Source organism: Coenobita brevimanus, chromosome 20 (assembly GCF_032717465.1).
Source record: "Coenobita brevimanus isolate Jiangsu-jjx chromosome 20, ASM3271746v2, whole genome shotgun sequence".
Taxonomy (NCBI): Eukaryota; Metazoa; Arthropoda; class Malacostraca; order Decapoda; family Coenobitidae; genus Coenobita; species Coenobita brevimanus.
Genome location: NC_136973.1, coordinates 21,019,051 through 21,041,393, shown reverse-complemented (window position 1 = coordinate 21,041,393; position 22,343 = coordinate 21,019,051). Strand labels below are relative to the sequence as shown.

The window sequence follows — 22,343 nt, the reverse complement described above, 5'->3', positions numbered from 1 at the left end:
GTTCTGAGATGGGTAGGCCACCATCACCGTACATCACATCACCACTCATAGTTTAGCTCCAGCATGTAGAGGAGGAGGAGGAGTTCTTTGACCTTTCATCAATGTGAAAGTTAGCCAATTGACCACATGGGACAACTGTACACCTGCTGGAGGTGTGTGGGTTAAAAAGTCTGTTTGTCGTGCACTGGATGATAAGTACCTCAGTCAATTTTTTTTTTTTTTTCACTGTTTTCTTGGTGTTTAAAATTATTTTGGATATTCCCATGAGTGTTTTGATGTCAAAATATGGCAGACTGACCTGTAAACAGTGCCAAAATTAGGAGGGGTACTGTACATACACTAGTATATAGATAGAGTGTTTTTTTTATTTTCATTTTTTTGCATGTTTTTTTTGGTGTTTGAAATTATATTCGATGTTCCTCTGGATGTTTTGATGTTATAAATATGGCACAATGACAGGAAAACACTGTCAAAATTAGGAGGAGTACTGTTCATACAGGAGTGTAGGGTGTTTTTTGCTTTTTATTTATTTATTTTTTTTGCATGGTTTTCCCGGTCTAAAAATATACTTTCTATCTTCATATGTGTCTTTTGATGTCTAAATATGCCTGAATGACCGGAAAACACGGCCAATAGATACTGTATTGTTCATTACCCGGATATTGCTACTACCCGGATATGTCTTTGGCACACTTACGTTGGATAATTGAGGGACTACTGTATATATATATATATATATATATATATATATATATATATATATATATATATGGGGTGCTACCCAAAAGTTCCAGTAATTTGAATATTGTAGGAAAATATGTTACCTTACTTCCTAGTTCTCACTGTTGCCTTCGAAGTAGTCCCCTTGGGCATGTATACAGTGGTCCCAGCGTTTTTTCCATGAGTCCATGCATCCCTGGAAGGCTTCAGGTGCGATGGTCTTGAGCACCTCCCATGATTCTGTCTGGATCTCCTCAATCGAGTCAAATCGACGCCCTTTCAGTTGTAATTTCAGCATGGGAAACAGGAAAAAGATGCAGGAGGAAAGGTCAGGCCAATAGGGTGCGTGGGGAATGACTACCGTGTTAGTGGATGCCAGGAACTGCAAGACAACAATTGACGTGTGTGTGGGGGCGTTGTCGTGATGCAGGAGCCAGTCATTGTTCTTCTACTGTTCTGGACGTTTGCAGCTGATGTTCTCCATCAGACGCTACAAAACTTCGCAGTAAAACTTTCCACTGACAGACTGACCGGGTGGGACAAATTCCTTGTGAACAGTCTTTTGGATATTGAAGAAATCAGTCAACATTGACTCGACGTTGCTGCACCATTGCAAAACCGCCAAACCACCTACACACTATGTTACAATAATAAGCGAAGCTCAACAACACGTCCGTTCGCAGACACGGCCTGGGTCACACTGATGCACAAGGGGTGCTGCTGACTTCTCCTAGCGGCAAAATGCAAAACTGCAAATGGTTGGCTACCTCTGTTCAAATTACTGGAACTTTTGGGTAGCACTCATATGTGTGTGAGTGTATATATATATATATATATATATATATATATATATATATATATATATATATATATATATATATATATATATATATATATATATATATATACATAAGGTCTTACCCAGGAGGGGCTGGGGGCCGGGTATTATTCTCACTCGGTTTGTTTGTGTCTGTCTGTCCATCCATCTGTCTGTCTGTCTGTCAACAACTTTACTCAAAATCTACTCGTGCGATTTTTACTAAAATTACAGGGATGATGGGGTATGATATTCTGATCACCTGATTAAATTTTGGGCTTAACTGGGACAAGGCCTAGGCTGTACGAACAGAAAATGTAAAAAAAAAAAAAAGGGGGGGTGGGCAAAAATAGTTTATTGCCATAACTCCTTTCAAATTCGTCATGTCAACGTGAAACGAAACCCTGAAGGTGCATCTTTCAAATTTGCATCCCATAACATGCCTCATTACTTCAGGGGGGTCATCCCCCCGGTTAGCTGTATAGAGTCATTGCCAGGTGGGTCAGGCCTAAACTTTCAACTGGTCATAAAATCGTCAATTTTCACCCGATTTACTCCACATTTGATATGTGACATCTTTGACTAGATATCCTGTAGTGTTTATACATCAACAGTAAAATGATTGCCAGAGACGGGTTTGCTGTGCCTCGCTTCTTGTTTCGATATTTTTTAAGGCAACAAACCACCAAATTAATCACAAATATTTTGAGTTCTTTTGACTGTGCAAGAGGATCATAAATTTACCCATGTATAAACTTACACTGTAATTCATTATGCCTCTGCCCAACTACGGTGGAGGAGGCATTACGTGATTGGTCTGTCTGTGTGTGCATGCGTGGGTGCATGTGTGTGTAAGTTGTCCATAACTCTTTTTTGGATGTGATATCTCCGGAACCCTTTGACGGATTCCCACCAAACTTGTCATTGATGCAGTGTGAGGAGAGAATGAACTGATTAAATCAACTAGGTCAAGGGGTCAAAGGTCAAGGTCATATGGGTTTGACTTAGTTTATCATTGTGGGCGCGGTATCTCGTGAACCCCTCAACAGTTTTCAACCAAACTTTTCTCAGTGATACATTATGAAGGGATGATGAAATGATTAGGTCTGCAAGGTCAAGGGGTCAAAGGCCAAGGTTATATGGGTTTGGGTGTAGTATCTCCTGAACCCCTTGATGGATTCCGACCAAACGTTTATCAGTGATGCATTATGAGGGGACGATTAACTGAACAGGTAAACAAGATTACAGGATGAAAGGTCAAGGTCATATGAGTGTGGGCGAGATATATCCTGAACCCTTTGACAGATTTCTACCAAACTTTTGTCACTGATACAGTATGAAGGGGCAATGATCTGATTAAGTCAGCAGGATCAAGGAGTCAAAGGTCATGGTCATATGGAGTCAACTTAGTTTATCTTGAGCCTCAATTAAACCCACAATGAAACCTGTAATGGAGGCTGTGTGGTGTACCAAAGGCATGGCGGAGGCACATAGGGTAACACCTTGTGTCGACAGCAGGACGTGTATTTCTGAGATGAAAGTACTCGTAAAGTGTGTTAGAGTTATAATTAAACGACTGTGGAATTAGTAACTGCTGTGAAATAGATTCGTGACAGTACACAGCAACACATATTCCAGTGTTTATAACTCCTGAAAGAACTTTAATCAATTAAGCTGCACTTCGCTAAATGCTGTTTAGTAATTTATAAGCAGGATTTTTTTATGCGATCTGTATCATAATTAGGAAAACAAAATCCCTAAATATTTCAACCATTGCTTTGCGATTTTACCCTCGAGAAGGATAAGGTGTGTGTGTGTGTGTGTGTGTGTGTGTGTGTGTGTGTGTGTGTGTGTGTGTGTGTGTGTGTGTGAAGGTGTCAATGATCTTTCTGAAGCAACAGTTTCATAAATACATATTAATGTTACCCTTTACTACTCCTACAAACCTTTCTAATGAATCTGTACATTTACATTGACTTTCATAGCTTGGCCGATGCTGAAAATGTTTAGCATAATAACATTTCATAGTCTTATAACTCTGCTTTTGCGTGACACTTAACTTCTGGTATAATAACATTGTACAATCGGAAATTTTTCCTCTGTCGCACCCCAATCCGTCAGTTCTTTCAGTGTGCTGTATGACATTTTATCCCCGAATTAGTGGGTTTTTCTATGGCATTGACGTTCCAACTGAGTCTTTATTGGGGTTTCCATACCGTCCCATAAGTAATTTCTCCAGTCAAGACACACGACCTTAAGCCTGTGATATTTCCAATCACAACGGTGTCAAGGCAGCTGAAGATGCCTAAACTACACCTCCCTAAGGTAAGCTGCTTTTAGTTTAATTTTTCTTCTTATTTTCACTTTTTATTTTTTAAGATTTAACATAATTTCATTAATTATGAGACTTAATCTTGTTGCAAATGACTCTTACCCCCACATGACTCCGAAGTTAGATACGGAATAAAATCCAAGTTGATCAAAGTATATTAAAATCCCATCCGATTCTAACTTAACCTACCATAAACAAGCTAAATCTAACCTTGTTTTATTCGGGGGGAAAGTCCCCCCAGACACACCGAGAATCATTATTCCAAACTTAACCTAACTCAAGAAGCCCCTGAAATCTTGAAAAGCAGCGTACCTTAGGGACAAGGTGTGGTTTAGGCCACCATAGCTGCCTTGGCACCACTGGGAATGGGAGCTATCCCAGGCTGAAGATCGCTCGTCACGATTCGAGAAATTACTTACAGGACAATATTGAAACCCCACATAAGACACATTTACAAAGTAAATGTTTAGGGAAGAGCTCCCTAATTTGGGGATGTAATGTCACACAGTAGAGCACACTGAAATAACCGACGGACGTGGGTGCAACGAAGGAAAACTAAACTTCACAGTCTCATATCTGTGGCTTTGCATGGCATTTACCGCGGGCATAAACAATTATTATTAAATTTTCAGTTTTTTAACTCTTGCTATACGTGACACTTACCCCAGGCAAAATAACTTAACATTTATCGTTTTTTTTTTTTTTTATTGTGACTCTTCATGGCACTCACCTCAGGTAATGTTTGGTTACATTCTTTAAAGAATGAGATGCAGTTTGTCCCACAGGTCTGGGCGGCGCTACGCATGCAGTCTGCAAAGTAGAAGAGTGATAGACTTTGTTTTAACACTCAGGTTCTTCTGACTCTCAGTACAAGCGTCTGATGCTAGATGCAAGATAATACGAGAGTTGCCTCGACCATGAGAGGGTTAGCGGTGATAGTGATAATATTCTCAGTGTTGTCTGACTTACTAACGGCTGAATAAAAGGATCTGGTGTTAAGTAAAACACCAGAGCTATCCCGTTCTTGAGAGTTAATGGCATCAGCACTACTCTCACGCCGATATGACTCACCTTCGGCTGAATAAAATGGTCTGGCCTTTGCTGGAATATAATACTAGAGTTGTTCGAACCGTGAGAAGATACGTTTTCCAATATTTATGTTATCTCTCTTAATCCCTCATTTCTCTTTGTTGCAAAACTCCACCAGACTAGCCAGAAAAAGGATCAAAAAGACACTTTATGGTATTACTAAGATGATAATCGCAGGCAGCTACGGTTAGTGTGAAAAATGATGGTTGCAGAGGAATGGGTGACAAGATTTGGAAGGTGATGTGAAGTTTGTTACAGGCTGTGCATCGTCTGCACCTGTTCATATACTCCTTATGAATTCAGCTTCTTTCAAGCTATGTATCACTTAGCTGTTTTTGCCTCTACTGCCGCATGCGTCTAATAAACTGAGTGAGAGCAGCCTGGCGTGATTTTCCCCCCTCCCCCTTTTTTTTTTCTTTGCTTATCGACCTTCAGGCCAGAAGCCCAGGTCATTAAGGCAATTTTATATATATATATCTATATCTATATCTATCTATCTATCTATATCTATATCTATCTATCTATCTATCTATCTATATATATATATATATATATATGAAGAAAAATTAAAGGAGTCAGGAACTATTCGCTATACGTCAGCTGTCGACCCCAATTAAGGGAACTTATGCAAAAGGATGGAAAGCATTTACATAGATACAAAAAGTGAGACACTTCACCCAACAGAACACTACCAACCAAAAATACCCCAAACCTTTCTATGTTGAACCATTTCATATATATATATATATATATATATATCTATATATATATATATATATATATATGTATATATATATATATATATATATATATATATATATATATATATATATATATATATATTTAACTGAATGAAAGGAGGTCAATGATTGATTATATGTGTGTGGATGAAAGGATGCGAAGATGTGTAATGGATGCAAGAGCATACAGAGGTTGGGGGAGTGGACTTTCTGACCACCACTTAATCGTGGTCAGAATCAAGGTCTAAGTAAAATGGAGAAATAGAAGAAGGGAAGCACGGGAGGAAGCAGTAGATGCAAGGAGAGTGGAAAGATTACAAGAGGATGAGAAAAAGGAGGAATATAAGAGAGAAGTGGAGGAACGATTGGGTAAATATGAATTGGAGCAGATGGGGGACGTGGAAAGTGTGTGCAAGATATTCACAGAAAAAATATGTGCAGAATGAGAGGTGGTGTGTGGGGTGAAGAGAAGACGAAAGTGGGTGCAAGGAATAGCATGGTGGAATAAAGAGGTGAGACAGGCTGTGGTACAAAAGAAAAAAGCATATAATGAATGGATGACAAATAGGGGTGCGGAAGAAGTTGAGAGACGAAAGAGAGAGTTATATGTATAAAGGAAGTGAGAGGTGAAAAGATTAGTAATAGAGAGTAAGAAGAGAGTGACTGAGGAATTTGAAAGGAAAAGTGTCAAGTGGAGGGAATGTAAGAAAATGTTCTGGAAAGAGGTAAAGAGAGTCAGACTGGGTGGCAATGAAGTTAGAATGTGAATGAAAAATACGAGCAAAAATGGTAGATCACTAGTGGAGAAGGGAGAAAAAGTGAGATGGACAGAACAATTAATGAATTGTTGAACGTAGAGAATGAAAATAATGTGCGTACAAGTGGCCAGGGAATAGCTGGGAGAAAGTGGGAGGTGAGAAGACAGGAAGAAATCAGTAGGATGGAAGTTGCAGAAACAATGAAACAAGTCAAAATGGGGAAGGCCCCAGGAATTGATGGCGTGTGTTGTGAAATGCTGAAGCAGGGGATAGAGATAGTAGTAGAATGGATGTGGAAAACATGAAAATTGGCCTGGGAGGAAGGGATATTCCTGGAGGATTGGAAGTCAGGTAAATTATTCCCTTGTACAAAGGGAAAGGGGAAAAAGAAGTGTGTGGTAATTATAGGGGCATTTGTCTTCTTAGTGTAATAGGAAAAGTACACGGTAGGATGCTTATTGACAGAGTTAGGGAAATAACAGAGGAACTAGTTGGAGAAGAACAGGGAGAATTTAGGAAGGGAAGAGGTTGTGTAGATCAGATATTCATTCTTAGATCTTTAGTGGAAAAGTTCCACAGAAGGAAATGAAGTTGTATGCGGCCTTCATGGATTTGGAGAAAGCATATGACAGGGTGGATAGACTAGGATTATGGAAAGTATTAAGAATATATGGAATAGCTGGGAAGTTGTTGAATGCTGTGAAGAGTATGTATAAGGGTGATAAGGCTGCAGTGCGTGTGGATAGAGACCTGAGTGAGTTTTTCTATTTGAAGGTTGGGTTGAAACAGGGATGTGCCATGTCATGTCTCCATGGTTGTTCAATCTGTATATGGATGGGGTTATAAAAGAGATACAAGGTAGAGCAGTGAATGTTGGAGTGGCCCTAATGAGAGAGGGCAGTGTTTGGAAACTCCCTGTACTTCTGTTTGCAGATGATACTGTGTTATTAAGTGACGACGAAGGGGAGCTGCAAGGCTTGGTGGATGAGTCTGGGAGAGTATGTAAGAAACAGAATGTAAAGGTGAATGTAGGGAAGAGTAAAGTTATGACCTTCGAGAGAGGTGAAGTCAGTGAATGTACAGTGAGGTTGGATGATGAGGAAATGGAAAATGTGAGTACGTTTAAGTACCTGGGTATTGTGATGAGTAAGGATGGAAGTTTGGAGGGTGAAGTGCTTGAAAGGGTACAACAAGCAAGAAAGGTTGCTGGTTCCTTGAAAGCAGTGATAAGAAATAGGGAAGTGAGCATGGAAGTGAAAAAGTTATTACATGACAATATTGTGATACCAACTCTAATGTATGGAAGTGAAGCTTGGACGTTGTTGGAGGGACACAAGTCAAGTGTGAGAGCAGTGGAAATGAGTTATTTGAGAGGAGCCTGTGGAGTCACATGGAGAGACAGGCTGACAAATGAGGAAGTGAAGGAGCATTGTGGTGTGGATTGGGATGTGATAGCAAGCGTTAGGAGAAACACACTGAGGTGGTTTGGCCATGTGGAGAGGATGGAGAGTGAGAGACTGACGAGGAGAGTGTATGTGAGTGAGGTGGAGGAGGAGAGAGGGAGGGGAAGGCCAAGGATGAGATGGAGGGATGGAGTGGAGAGGTATATGAGAGAGGGGTGTGTGAACTGGGAGCAGGGCAGTGAAATGGCGGGGGACAGGGTGACGTGGAGGCGATTTGTTTGTGCCCACCCCGTATGAGATTAAGGCATCTGGCAATAAATAGATAGAATATATACCAATATACAGCGAATAAAAATCCTAACCAAACAATAAAAAAATCACATCACTCTGATCAATCCAGTCTCCCTAAAGAAAGCTACCAATTTACCAGTCATAAAATCATCCCCATCACCCTGGATGGTGGAAAGGGTGAAGAGAACGCCTATTGCACAGCAGCAGTTTATAAATGAAACAGATTCACGAATAAATCACCGACAGCGCAGGATGATATAACCGATAGATAACACAGCACTGCAGTTGTCACAGTGTGGTGGAAATGGTCTGTCAGTATCTGGCAACTTTTGGGTGAGGTGCATACAATTCATCCTCAGCCTCCCCAACACTTTTATTCCAGGCGACTGGGTCGATTGGCAGAATTCCAGTCGCCCAGGCATGGTTTGCAAGTTGGAATATTAAGCCTGGTCCACCAACCTTGCCAAAGAAGACATATTTGATTTGATTTTCGAGGGCGAGACACGACCGTAAATCACGAGGAAAGTCCTACGTCTCCTCGAGTTCTACAGCCGACTTTGCAAGTAAGTCAACCTGCACATTGCCATAAATACGACACTGACCAGGGACTCAATTTAGCTTGAAGGACTTGTTGCACGAATTCAGTTAATTAAAGATGCGGCCCTGGATCTCATTAGAGGCAGTAATGAAAGAAGCAATTGCCTGAAGGGCTGACTTGGCATGATCTCTGCCCTGAAGCTGTTTGCATACTCTCTATCGATTCAGCTCCTCTTTTCAATCTAAATATCTGTCTAACTCTCTATTGCCAGACGCCTTAATCCCATATTGGGTGGCCACAAACAAATCGCCTCCACGTCACATTGTCCCCCGCCATTTCACTGCTCTGCTCCCAATTCACACCCCCCTCTCTCATATACCTCTCCACTCCATCCCTCGATCTCATCCTTGCCTTTCCCCTCCCTCTCTCCCCCTCCACCTGACTCACATACACTCTCCTCGTCAGTCTCTCACTCTCCATCCTCTCCAAATGTCCAAACCACCTCAGTGTGTTTCTCCTAACGCTTCCTATCACATCCACATCCACACCAAAATGCTCCTTCACATCCTCATTTGTAAGTCTGTCTCTCCATGTGACTCCACAGGGTCCTCTCAGATAACTCATTTCCACTGCTCTCACTCTTGACTTGTGTCCCTCCAACAACGTCCAAGCTTCCCTTCCATACGTTAGAGTTGTTATCACAATACTGTCATTTAATAACTTCCATGCTCTCTTCCCTGCTTCTTATCACTGCCTACAAGGAACCAGCAACCTTCCTTACTTGTACAATTTCAAGCACTTCCCACTCTAAACTTCCATTCTTACTCATCACACCTCCCAAGTACTTAAACGCACTCACGGTTTCCATTTCCTCACCATCCAACCTCACTGTACATTCACTGACTTCATTTCACTCGAACACCGTAACTTTACTCTTCTCTACATTCACCTTTACATTCCGTTTCTTACACACTCTCCCAAACTCATTCACCAAGCCTTGCAGCTCCTCGTCTTCACTTAACAACACAGTATCATCTGCAAACAACAGTACAAGGAGTTTCCAAACAATGCCCTCTCTCATTAGGGCCACTCGAACATTCTCTGCCCTACCTTGTATCTCTTTTATAACCCCATTCATATACAGATTGAACAACCATGGAGACATGACACAGCGCTGTTTCAACCCAACCTTCAAATAGAAAAACTCACTCAGTTCACTATCCACACGCACTGTAGTGTTAGCACCCTCGTACATACTCTTCACAACATTCAACAACTTCCCATCTTCTCCATATATTCTTAATACTTTCCACAACCCTTGTCTATTCACCTGTCATATGCTTTCTCCAAATCCATGAAGGCCGCATACAACTTCTTTCCCTTCTCTAGAAACTTTTCCGCTAAAGATCTAAGAATAAATAACTAATCTACAAGACCTCTTCCCTTCCTAAATCCTCCCTGTTCTTCTGCAACTAATTCCTCTGTTATTTCCCTAACTCTGTCAATAAGTATCCTGCCGAATACTTTTCCTATTACAATAAGAAGACAAATGCCCCCATGATTACCACACACTTCTTTTTCCCCTTTCCCTTTGTACAAGGGAATAATTATACCTGACTTCCATTCCTCCGGGAATCTCCATTCCTCCTAGGCCAATCTGGACATCTTCCACATCCATTCTACTACTATTGCTCCCCCATGCTTCAGAATCTTACCACACACTCCATCAATTCCTGAGGCTTTCCCCAGTTTGACTTTCTTCATTGCTTCCACAACTTCCATCCTACTGATGTCTTCCTGTCTTCTCACCTCCCTCCTTCTCCCAGCCATTCCCCAGCCACTTATACTCGCATAACTTTCATTCTCTATGTTCAACAATTCATTAAAGTGTTCTCTTCATCTGCTCACTTTTTCTCCCTTCTCAACTAGTAATTTACCATTTTTATCTTTCACTCCCCTACTAACTTCATTGCCACCCTGTCTGTCTTTCTTTACCTCTTTCCAGAACATTTTCTTACATTCCCTTCACTTGACACTCAAATTCCTTCCAAATTACTCATCCACTCTCTTCTTACTCTCTCTTACTAATCTTTTCACCTCTCTCTTCCTTTCTACATATAACTCTTTCGTCTCTCAACTTCTTCCACCCACCTATTTGTCATCCGTTCATTATGTGCTTTTTTTTTTTTTGTACCACAGCCTCTCACCTCTTCATTTCACCATGCTGTTCCTTGCACCCCCTTTCGTCTTCTCTTCACCCCACACACCACCTCACATGTTACACGTATTTCTTCTGTGAATATCTTGCACACAACTTCCACGTCCCCCATCTGCTCCAATTCATATTTACCCAATCGTTCCTCCACTTCTTTCTTATAATATGCCTTTTTCTCATCCTCTTGTAACCTTTCCACTCTCCTTGCATCTACTGCTTCCTCCCGTGCTTCCCTTCTTCTATTTCTCCATTTTACTTGGGCCTTGATTCTGGTGGTGGTCAGAAAGTCCACTCCCCCAACCTCTATATGCTCTTGCATCCATTACACATTTTCGCATCCTTTCATCCAAGCACACATATGCAGTTACTGCCTTCCTTTCATTCATTTCACCATCCACCCTTCTCATCACCCGCCATGTATACCTGTGGATCATTTTGTGCCTGAAGAGGGTATTGACTATCACCAATCCCCTCCCAGCGCAAATGTCCACTAAAGCACTGCCATTCTCATCTATATCAGCAGGCACACTCCACTCACCAACTACCCCATCCACCTTCACATTCCCTACTTTACCATTCATATCACAAGTCACAAACACTCTCTCATTCCTTTCAAACTTTTTCATGCACACTTCCACATTTGTCCAGAACTCTTCTTTCACTTAGCTTTTTGTGCCTCAACTTCCCCGTGCATCAAATACACTGAGTGTGCGTAGGATGGCGTGATGTCTGCCTGAATGGCTAAATCTGTGGTTGGGCTAAGCCGCTGGTTATCAAACTGGGAACCATGGCACCAAGCAGGCCATGGCAAGATGTTACGGGACCCATGACGGGCTAGTGTAAGTAGCAAATCAGTGTGTCTGTGAAATCACACTTACAGTCCTTTTGCCATTTTCCACAATATATGTATGTGAATCTGGTTTTTCTTCCCTTTTGCACATAAAATGTAAAATCCAATACTGGTTAGATGTGGCCCCATATATGAAATGTGCATTGTCAGTGACTCAACCTCGAATCAGACGACTTACTGAAAGCAAACAGTGTCATCCATCCCATTGATATGTAACAAATATGCATTCTGATTGAGAATTGTAAGCATTAAAATAAATGGAGAGGACCAAAACACTCTTTTTCATAATCATTTGTGAGAGACTTGAGACAAAACTGCAGGGGGGATGTTAGGATCCTCACAAGTGGGGAATGAAATGAAAAGTTTGAGAAACACAGGGCCAAACGATGGAAGTAATACACAAAGTACTTTGGCTTAAGAAGCCTGTGAAAAGAGCAAAGCAAGCCATCGTGTACCAAAGCATCATCAAGTTGAAATTTCAAAATGAGGCACACCACGATGGTAATGTGGATATCACACAGCTGTCTGGTCTTGCATGCAAAAATATCAGAATGACACACATTTGGAGAGAAATGTGGTTATCACAAACTGGTCTGGTCTTATGAGCAAAAATTTCAGAATACATCACAGCAGGAAAAAGCTGTTTGGTTGCTCAGATAATTACAAACAGATCGACTTCACTGCACAATTTTAATATTTATGTTTTACCACAAAGTTTATCTTTAATCATTGAATTCAAGTGACTCTATTTTTTAAAAACTCTCCCAACCTTCAAATTATTTTATTAAACTTAGTAAAGGCCTCTCGTCCTGAATGTCTGCACTGACGCTGTTTTTAACCCCTACAATGTAAAGAGTCCATCCTGAGCTGAATAAAATAATGAGGAACTGGTTAGAATACAATGAAAAAAGACGTCCAGTGACTGAATGGGAAAAATATAGATAAGAAAAATATATCTAAATCTGAAAATATTGTGAAAAGATATTTCCAGATAATTGAAGGTAATAATGCTAAACTGACAAATAAAATCCATTATCTGCAAAAGGAGCTGCATTTTCTTACTTTACTCCTATGCTGTTACCATGTTCCTCTGGCCATAGATGATTCTCGTTCATAGAATATGTCAGAGAGGAAAGTCAAAAACATGCCTTGAGTGTAAAGCTAATGGAGCGAGTCCACAAGGCTGAATCCCTTAACTCAATTGACATACTTTTACTAAGTAAATTAAAAATTTGTATTTCAAAAATGGAGAATAGGGATCGCTAAAAATAGTAAACCGACAAGGAAGGATCGCTGGAGAGCATGCAAAACCAGCAAGGATTCAAGTAAATTGACAATTTAAAACCACAAATTCCTTTTGACTATGGTTTTAACAAATTGTAAAGAGTCAAAAGGAATTTGTGGGTTTACATTGTCAACATTACTTGAATCCCTGCTGGTTTTGCATGCTCTTCAGTGATCCTTCCTTGTTTGTTTACTTTTTTTTTTTTTTTAGCAATCCCAATTCCCCATTTTTAAATTTCCATTTTTTACTTAACCTAGTTTGCTTACCTTTTTTTTTTTTAATAATCCATTTATGAATTAAACAATCAAAATTCTTGTTTCAGTTACCAATAAAGCTTTTATGTTATGACACTAAACATTTGGCTTTTTCTAGTAATTTTCATTGTTGTGGTGTTGTGGCTTTTGCACACACTGATTGTTGGTTGTTATTCAAATTCTGGTCTTCATTTTGTTTAATATAGTTGTGAGGCCTCTTAGAGTGGACATTGATTATTTCAGAATCTCTATATTTTGCAAACTGATTAAACAAAAATAATTTTTAATATGTTGCATTGAGTAAAATCTGGAGCCCTATATATTCAAAATGACAAGACAGAATCAAAATCTGCTGTTGTTTGCATTGCACGACTATTTTCCATAGTAGTGGGTATTTTTTTATATTTTTTGTGAAATTGAACATGCAACATCACTACATTAGTTACCGTGATAATCGATGTAGGGGACACTTTTGCCTCCCCTATGCTGTCTTCGTACCCTTCCTCCGTCTCTTCCTCGTCCCTCTACTCCATCTCTTCCTCTTCCCCCTCCTCTGTGCCCCCCTTCAGTTGATTCGTGAGATGGTTACTGTCATGAATTCCAATAACGTTGAAAAAACTGATCCAAGTTTGGTGTTAGTCCGCTTTAAGAACTGGTCACGATATCACAACGTGATCACTTCCAGTTAGAACGCAAAGCACAAACCTGAGCTTTTCAGTTGTCTTACGTGACGTCTACACACAAGCCTGCTGTAACTTCAGGGATGAACTAAAGAAAGCTAAATAAAGCCTTGAGTTAAAAGTTAATGTAACTGTGTAAAATCACACCGGTGCGTGTTAATGATGCACAGTTGTGCTTCATTGCCAGCGAAAGTAATCTACCAGCTAGAGTTTTCCACTTAGTAATAACGTAGTACAATATAAAATTTAATATAGTCATGCTGCTAGTGATGCACTTTTGATACTTGACGGCATAATTCCGTACTTGAATGTCTTCTCACGTGCTTGAAATGGCGTAGAGGAATCTCTATGTATCCGGAAGATGGATGATCACCTTTCCATTAGGAGTTATATAATAGGTCACAGACACTCGCAGTGACACCATTAAGTACGACTGGCTAGTTTTTATCCCGAAATACCGAACAGATTTTCGTGTAGACCTGTGAAACAATACTATGAATAATAATTTATGAACAAACTGGCAAATTTCAAATGTACTTCTCATAACACTTCTTTTCCACATTATCAATGTTTGGCTGACCTAAACTAGTGACAAGGAACTCTCTGGAGGTTGTTTCAAGAATTGGTTTGCTGTCTAAGATGGTCTTTAGGTGACTGTTCTATTAGCGTTTTCAGCAAATTCCTGGGCGATGCCTATTATGATCCACTGCCGTGGTTCAGGATATTTTGTTCTTGATGCTTTCATACGATGTACTCAGTTTAGGAGAGGTTTTTCGAGCAGGATAGAATTAGATGTAGACTTCACTGACCCTTTCGGTACAAGAGGGCTCAATATGTTTATGTGTTCAGCTCTGGGCATAGGTTTAAAAACCCGTTTCCTGAGACCCGGCAGTTCTCTTACGTCTCATGCATCACTGTCACTACATCAGCGCTAACACTCACTGTCCATCTCTTATACATACTAGGGCTGTCTCAGACAAAGCTGGTGTACTGAGATTAAACCTTTGAGATTCCAATGACTATTTCGATCGTCATTTCAAATCCAACCTCAGAGATTCGGATGACTCTTTTAATCGTCATTATAAGAAACTTTTATAAAATATTCGCCATAAATTGCATTTATGTATCATAACAAAGAAGCTCGAGCAGGTTGTCACGGAATGGTTGCTCTGTGTGTGGCGGTACTGCACAGCTGGTCTGACTCATGGCTTTGTTTCTTTATAACTTTATTCTTGGTGAATATTTTTCTACTGCAAGGTATAAAATTTTTGGTTTTTGCCTAACTTCAACTCGTCACTTTGACTTTTAATTTTCTTTGTTTTCCTTTTATGAGCGTACAACGATAAAGTACAACTATTCAGCTTCAAAATAACACCACAACCAGCATCCTGTCATAAAAAGTGTATTTCCACTGACCGATCAAAAAAATACATCGCGAAGCGAATACGCGGCCGAGACTATTATAAAATTGTCCATCTCTTTCCTTTCGCTTTACTGCACAATGAAATGCAAAAATTACCATAATTTATATATCACTGTAAAGTTGATTTATTGTATTTTTTCATGGTTTAAACCAAATTTATATATCTTTACTCATTATTTTTTGCCATATATTTTTCTATGCCAAGGTATAACATTTTTGCTTTTTGCCTAACATACTGCGATAAAGTACAACTATTCAGCTTTAAAATGACACCAAAACCAACATTCTATCATGAAAAGTGTATTTACACAGAGCGATCAAAGTAAAATATCAGGCCGCGAAGATACGGGTCACCGTGAGTGGCTGACTCTTGCACAGACATAATCTGCCCGGCCCAAAAACCTGATAGGGTTCATGGGGATATTTTCCTGACATGGCAGCGAATTTTATGGATGGATACTAAAGTATGATTTAACGAAATTCAAATCTATAAACTGTTCCCAGCCTCAGTCGGGGCTCGAATTCTCGTCCGTTGGGGCAGCACACCCTCCTCTACCGACTCGGCCACCACCTCCCCTCAAGAATAAATCTAGATACGTTATGAAACAGCAGGGCTGAACCGCGTGCATGCTGGGAGAAATAACAGGGTTCTTACACCATCGACAGCAAAGGTGGTTCCACTTTTACGGCAATGCCATTTCTATACTCCTTTTACTCTAACCTGGCCTAACATTACCACTCATCCATCTGGAATACTGAGTTATGTTATACTAATGCTAGAAAATGGAGAGTCATAAAGAAGTGCCGTGGAATGAATGCAGAACATAATATTGCCTTTTCCTACCACTGAGCTACCTGAAATGGGCTTAAAAATAAATTTAAAGTTATAATAGCATAATAAACATTGCTACCTGGGTAATATTGGTCTCCTCTGTCCCAATTGCCCTTCCATCTATGGGTAATGATAGTATGATGGATGACGTGAGATGCGGGATGAGGAGAAATGAGAAAAATGATGAGAGAAAGAAAAATCAATAGAGAAGGAGCAATGGACACAACCTGCAATATCAATACTTCATTATACTCGGTCCATCTCCTAACCATACTACCATCTCCTAACCATAGATGTCGAGCTGTAAAGATAAATTAACGCTAGAATATGGTGCATGTCACAAAGAGATGTTATGGATAATGTGTTGGCCTCGGTATTGTCGTATCCTGCCATTCAGCTGCATTAAGTATGCTATAATAATAAGGAAAATCTGCAGGTAGTTAAGTTGGGTGAAGTATAATGCACTGAAGGGTGCGACTGACTTACCTCTCAATGCAGTATTGTTACTGAAGAACAGTGGATTCAGGTCCGTGACACATATCTCACATTCCCGCGTCTCGCATATGTGTGCTGTAACAGGAAAATTTATTACTTAATACAGTCGTACTGTTTTCATCTGACGGAACTATGCAAGTCTCTCATACAGATATCTTGAATAAAGAGTAATGGTTACATTAAGTGTTATGAGTATTATTTATGAAGTTGGAATGGGTTTCTTAGCTTTTCGTCAGTTCAGCCCTCCATTCCAACTATCTTTGGTCAAAGATTAAATTAAATGGGTCACTGATCTTGTAAGGCCAGAATGAACGTGCTGAAATCAGCTTACGAATCATAACTTACTCAAAAGAAAAATATAAATTTTTTAAAAATACATCATTGTTATGTCCCTGTTCCATACTGCTACAGGCTCCAACAGTAGTACAGTATAGGAAGGACGTCACTCAATGAGTTGTTCTTCCTAGAGGCAGCCTTTCGGTGTGCAACAAGACCAGCTGAGGCACTGTAAATAAACACTGGCTTCTTAACTTCACTACCTTTATTTTCCAAATGATTACACTTAATGCTTTCTAACTTCACTATTTTCAAAAGCATCAAAGATACACAAACTGCAGTAACACCACTATTTGCCAACAACGCTTCACTATTTATACAAGTACTGAAAATATACAAATTGCATTGCACTGACACTGAACTATACTCAGACTGAACTAAAACTGAAGGATCCTGCTCTAGTCTCTTCCCCATCCTTATATAAACTTCCTATATTCTAGAGTGTTCTACTCTTCTCCACAGTTCTTGTGTATTCCTGACAGCAACGGTTACAACAGTTACCAAGTCGGAGACATCTAAAACATGCCAGAGTTTTCTTACACTGCATAACACTTTAAATTATTTAGCATACAAACTTAAATTACATAATTTGACAAACAACCACGTAAATAAAACATTATAGAGAAAAAGAACGTAAAAATTAATGTACAACTTACAAAATATCTACACTCACAAACAGCAGGCTAACTAGCAAGTATGACTTGCAACAGAACTACGAGAGACAGTGAGCAACTTCTAGAAAATCCTGCTTCTTAACACTCCCCCTTCCCTAGTTCTTTTGTCATCCCGACAAAACTACACAATTCATGCAAAAATAATCCGTAATTCAAAGTAAACATTTATTTATACACAGAATAATCCTTCAACTTATTAGGTCTTCTCCTATGCCGCTTCTGATGACATCCCTGCTCCTCCACACATTCACTTGTCCTGGAAGGTCTTGGTCCCCTTCCTGATGCACTTCTTCTCTGGGGAAACTGTCACCATCCTCTTGTACTTCAGTTAATTGGTCCTCCTCAACTTCTTCAGCTACAGGTGAGCACGATTCCTCAGAGATGTCCCAGCTAAACTGTCCTGGCCCATGGCGCTGCCACAGACGATTCTCATGTACCACTTTTGGGTGAGGTTTTCTCCCTCCCTGGAACCGGTACATTACGTCTGATAGGAGGTCCAACACAGTGAAAGGTCCGTCCCATGGGTTCTGCAGCTTCAGTGACTGTCCCTTCTTCCACTGACAATTGTATTACCAAACTTGGCCACCATCTTTGAAGCTCACCTTTTTTGACTTGGCATCATACTTGCACTTCATCACCTCTCCTCAAAACTTAAGGGCTCCTTGCACTTGATGATATACCTCAGCCAGCCTTTCCTGAACATGATTTGCATAACTGGAGGTGTCTGTAAGCAGCTCTTCACCAGGTGGTGTTCTCGCTGACAAGTCAAAGGGTAAGCGTAACTTGTGGCCCAACATCAGTTTTGCAGATGTGTAGCCGGTAGACTCATGGGTTGCAGACCGATATGCCATTTGCAATGCAGGTAATTTCTGGTCCCATTTTGTTTGTCCCTCTATGCAGTAGTTAGCCAGTTCTTGTCCCATGGTCCAGTTGAATTTCTCCACCATCCCATCTGACTGTGGCCTTAGTGGGGTCATCCTGGTCTTCTTGATTCCCAGTAACTTGTAGCACTCACGGAACACAGCAGACACGAAGTTTCTACCCTGGTCAGAATGTAGCTCTTGTGGCATCCCAAAATGACAGAAGAACTGGTCAACCAACAACTGAGCAACAGTCGCAGCCCCTTGATCAGGGATGGCATAGGCTTCTGGCCACTTTGTGAAGTAGTCCATGGTGATACATATATATTGGTTTCCTCTTTCAGTGAGAGGCAGAGGTCCATCAATGTCCACCGTTACTCTTTCCATCAATGCACCCACTTGGTACAGCTGGAGAGAGGTGCAACCACATCTCATGGGTCCCTTCATGGCACAACATACATTACAGGCCTGACACCACTCCTCAACATCCAGTCCGGTAGAACCTCTGTTGCAGCTGACTTAAGAGTTTTCTTCACTCCTGGGTGCCCACGAGTGATCTGGTTATGAGGCTCATCCAAGATTCCAGACCTCATTTTCCTCAGAACGACCAGTTGCCAGTACTTGCTGAGGCCATCAGGTGTCTCCCACTGACGCTCCAGTAGTCCGTTCTTCAAACGATGAAGGTCCTACTGACTCCCAGTAGCTCTTTGTCACAGGGATGAATCTAGAAACCTCTTCTCAAGATGGTCGCTCTGTACTCAGCTGCGGCCACTCTAGCACTGGTTGTAAATCTGCATCCTCCATCTGCATCCTCTTCAGGTCTTCTGCCTCTGACACTGGCCCTGTCACTGCAGTACGGGTGCATTTATTGCTATGATCTTCTTTTTTACTACACTGCCGGCACTCTGGGTCACAAGGCTGACAACTCAGGCTGACAGCATTGCCATGTACCCACACAAGATGGTGCTGCATCTCGTTATTGTGCTGGTCCAGGTTCCCGAACCAGCATGTCAGTTGTCCTTTTGGATTTTTTAATGTCCCTAGCCACTTGAGTGCCGCATGGATTGTCCTGACGATGAATTAGGACCATACAAGTAGGGATGGAAGAAATCAAGTCTCTTCATCACTGCCACTAGCTCCTTATGGGTCGCACAGTAGTTCCGTGCTGGTGAGCTGAGCTTCTTTCTGTAATATGCCACCACATACTCCATGTCATCCTTCTTGTGCGACAGGACTCCACCAATACCATGGTCTCTAGCATCACAGTCCAAGATAAATGGCTGACTCTGATCAGTGTACAGCAATACTGGAGAGCTTGCCAACGCATGCTTGAGGTTCGTTGAAGGCTTTCTGAGTCATTGCAGTCACGTAAACTTCTGCCTCTTCCCCAACTGCCTGTGCAGAGGTGCAGCTATTGTTGCAAAGTCCTTGACAAAATGCTGATTGTAGGTACACAAGCCCAGAAAACTTCGTAGCTTCTTCACACAAGTTGAAACTGGCCAGTTTTTCACACCTGCCATCTTCTCTGGATCAGTACATTCGCCACCCTTGCCTAAAATGTGTCCCAGGTACTTCACTTCCTTCTGGATCAAGTAGCACTTCTTGGGGTTCAGCTTGAGGTGCGCTGCTCAGATCCTGTTGAACACCTCTGACAGCCTCTCCAATTCCTGGTCGAAAGTCTGTCCAGACACAATTACATCATCCGGAAAGATGAGGGCCGTCTGCCAGTGCGGGCCTTCCAGTACACAATTCATGATTAGATGGTCAAATGTAGCTGGAGCATTGCTTAGGCCAAAAGGCATTACCTTAAACTGCCATAAACCCAGCCTGCACAAAACGGCTGTTTTTTCCTTGTCCTTCTCTGCAACCTTGACCTGATGATATCCTGTCTTCATATCTAGGATGGATAACCACTTGACGCCTGAGAGAGCGTCTTGGGTGCCATCAGTTCTTGGCAAGGTGTATGCATCCTTCGCTGTCACTTCATTCAGGGCTCGATAAACTACGTGGCACCTTACGAGCCATCCATTTTCCTTACCAGAACCACTGCTTATACCCAAGGACTACGGGACCTTTCAATCACTCCTTGACTTTGAAGATTCTCCAACACCTTCTCCATTTCTTGCCATTGGGCTGGCACTATCCTCTGCACTGGCTGTTTCATCAGGCGGTGATCACTGGTGCCTATACTATGCTCCACCAGATCAGTGCAACCCAGATCTAGGTCTCTGCTGGAGAAGACATCAGGAAACTTCGTCAGCAGCTGCCTGAACTTCAGCACTTGTGAGCCATCCAGGCATTGGCAACTGCTTGAAAATAGGTCTTGTAAGTGGTCTGGCAGATACCTATCTACTTTGACAACACAATTTTACAGGCCTTCCTCTGATGCCACTCAGGGACAACCGCTTGGCACAGTCCCAGAATTTCTCCCTTGTTGATATGTGGCTCACGGGAGAAATTGATCACCACAACCAGCACTTCACCTGTACCTGTTTCCACCAAATTATTACCCACCATCACTATGGCCTTCATCTTGCACTGTATATCAGGCTCCACTACCCCTAGACAACCATCAAAAGAGCCACCCACCTTACAATGAAGCAGTAGTTCTGACCTTCGGAGTACCACTGTAGTGTGGAGCACCCTCAACTCGCCACCAGAACTGGTAGGTCTCGCTGCAGTGACAGGAGCAGGCTTTCCTCGAACCTTCAGCTTCATGAAGCAGAAGTTCAGCTCACATCCCATGGACATCAGATAGTCCAGACCAAGAAGGCAAGGATCCTACATCTCGGCTACATAGACTGGAAGCATAGCCTTTAGCCCAGCCACTTCAGTCAGGATGTCCAGGAGTCCCCTCAGTTCTGCACAGTGCCCAGTTATGCCACACAGTTGTTCTGGTGCCTTAGACAGATACTGATGATGTAACACATCAGGCCTCACAAAAATCTGCTCTGAGGCAGAATCAATCACCAGGGAACACTTCTTTCTGTCTATTCTTCCGATTGTTCACACTGTCGATTGCAGTTCTCTTGCATTTTGTCGGTGGTGGGGCTACTTGGGAAAAACCGGCTGGTGGTTGCCCCGTAACACCAGCCTCCACTAGTTTTCCATTTCCTTCTGGTCTTCTCCAGGCTTTTTCTTATCCTCCTTTTTCTTCTTCGGACACTCAGAAGTGAAATGTCTCACCTTACTACATATCCAACACACTTTTGTTACACTTGTAGATTTCCTTGCACTGCTCTGTTCTTGCACCTTCTTCCATTTGTAACAATAGTCCTTCTTGTGTCCCGGCTTCCTGCAGAACCAGCAACCTCCCTTGGTCTTCTGTTCCCTCTTCCACTTGTAGCAGTCCTCTTTCTTATGTCCTGGCTTTTCACAGTATCAGCAACTTCCTTCAAATTTTTCCGCATCTCATACCTGCCCCTAAAGCCTTAAATCCTGCTCTATGACTGGCCTGAAAAGTTGATGTACTGGACCGGACTCGACTTCTAGACCCCTGGCTAGTCCTTCTTGCATGCTTCTGGGTTGTGTCTACTTCACTTGCACTTTCAACTCTGCATTATCAAGAATAGCCAACAGGTTAGGTGCTGCCCCAGGGTACACCTTGCATGCCATACTCTGCCGGTCATAAGCCAGCTGCTGTAAGGAGTCGCCTCGAGTCTGTACGAGCCTGTACGTGGCTCCGAAATCTTGCTCTGGAAACCAGCTCTCTCTCTCTCTCTCTCTCTCTCTCTCTCTCTCTCTCTCTCTC

The 22,343-nt window shown here is 41.6% G+C and overlaps 1 protein-coding gene across 1 annotated transcript in view; it reads right to left on the bottom strand.

Annotated features, from left to right (window-relative positions):
- Positions 1 to 22,343, bottom strand: part of LOC145391904 (uncharacterized) — a 59,142-nt gene that overhangs the window by 29,448 nt on the left and 7,351 nt on the right. Inside the window, exons 3-4 of the mRNA XM_080266399.1 lie at positions 16,714 to 16,797; positions 4,600 to 4,679 (exon numbers count right to left, since the gene is read on the bottom strand). Coding sequence (XP_080122525.1) covers positions 4,600 to 4,679; positions 16,714 to 16,797 — 164 coding nt within the window. The remainder of the gene's footprint in view (positions 1 to 4,599; positions 4,680 to 16,713; positions 16,798 to 22,343) is intronic.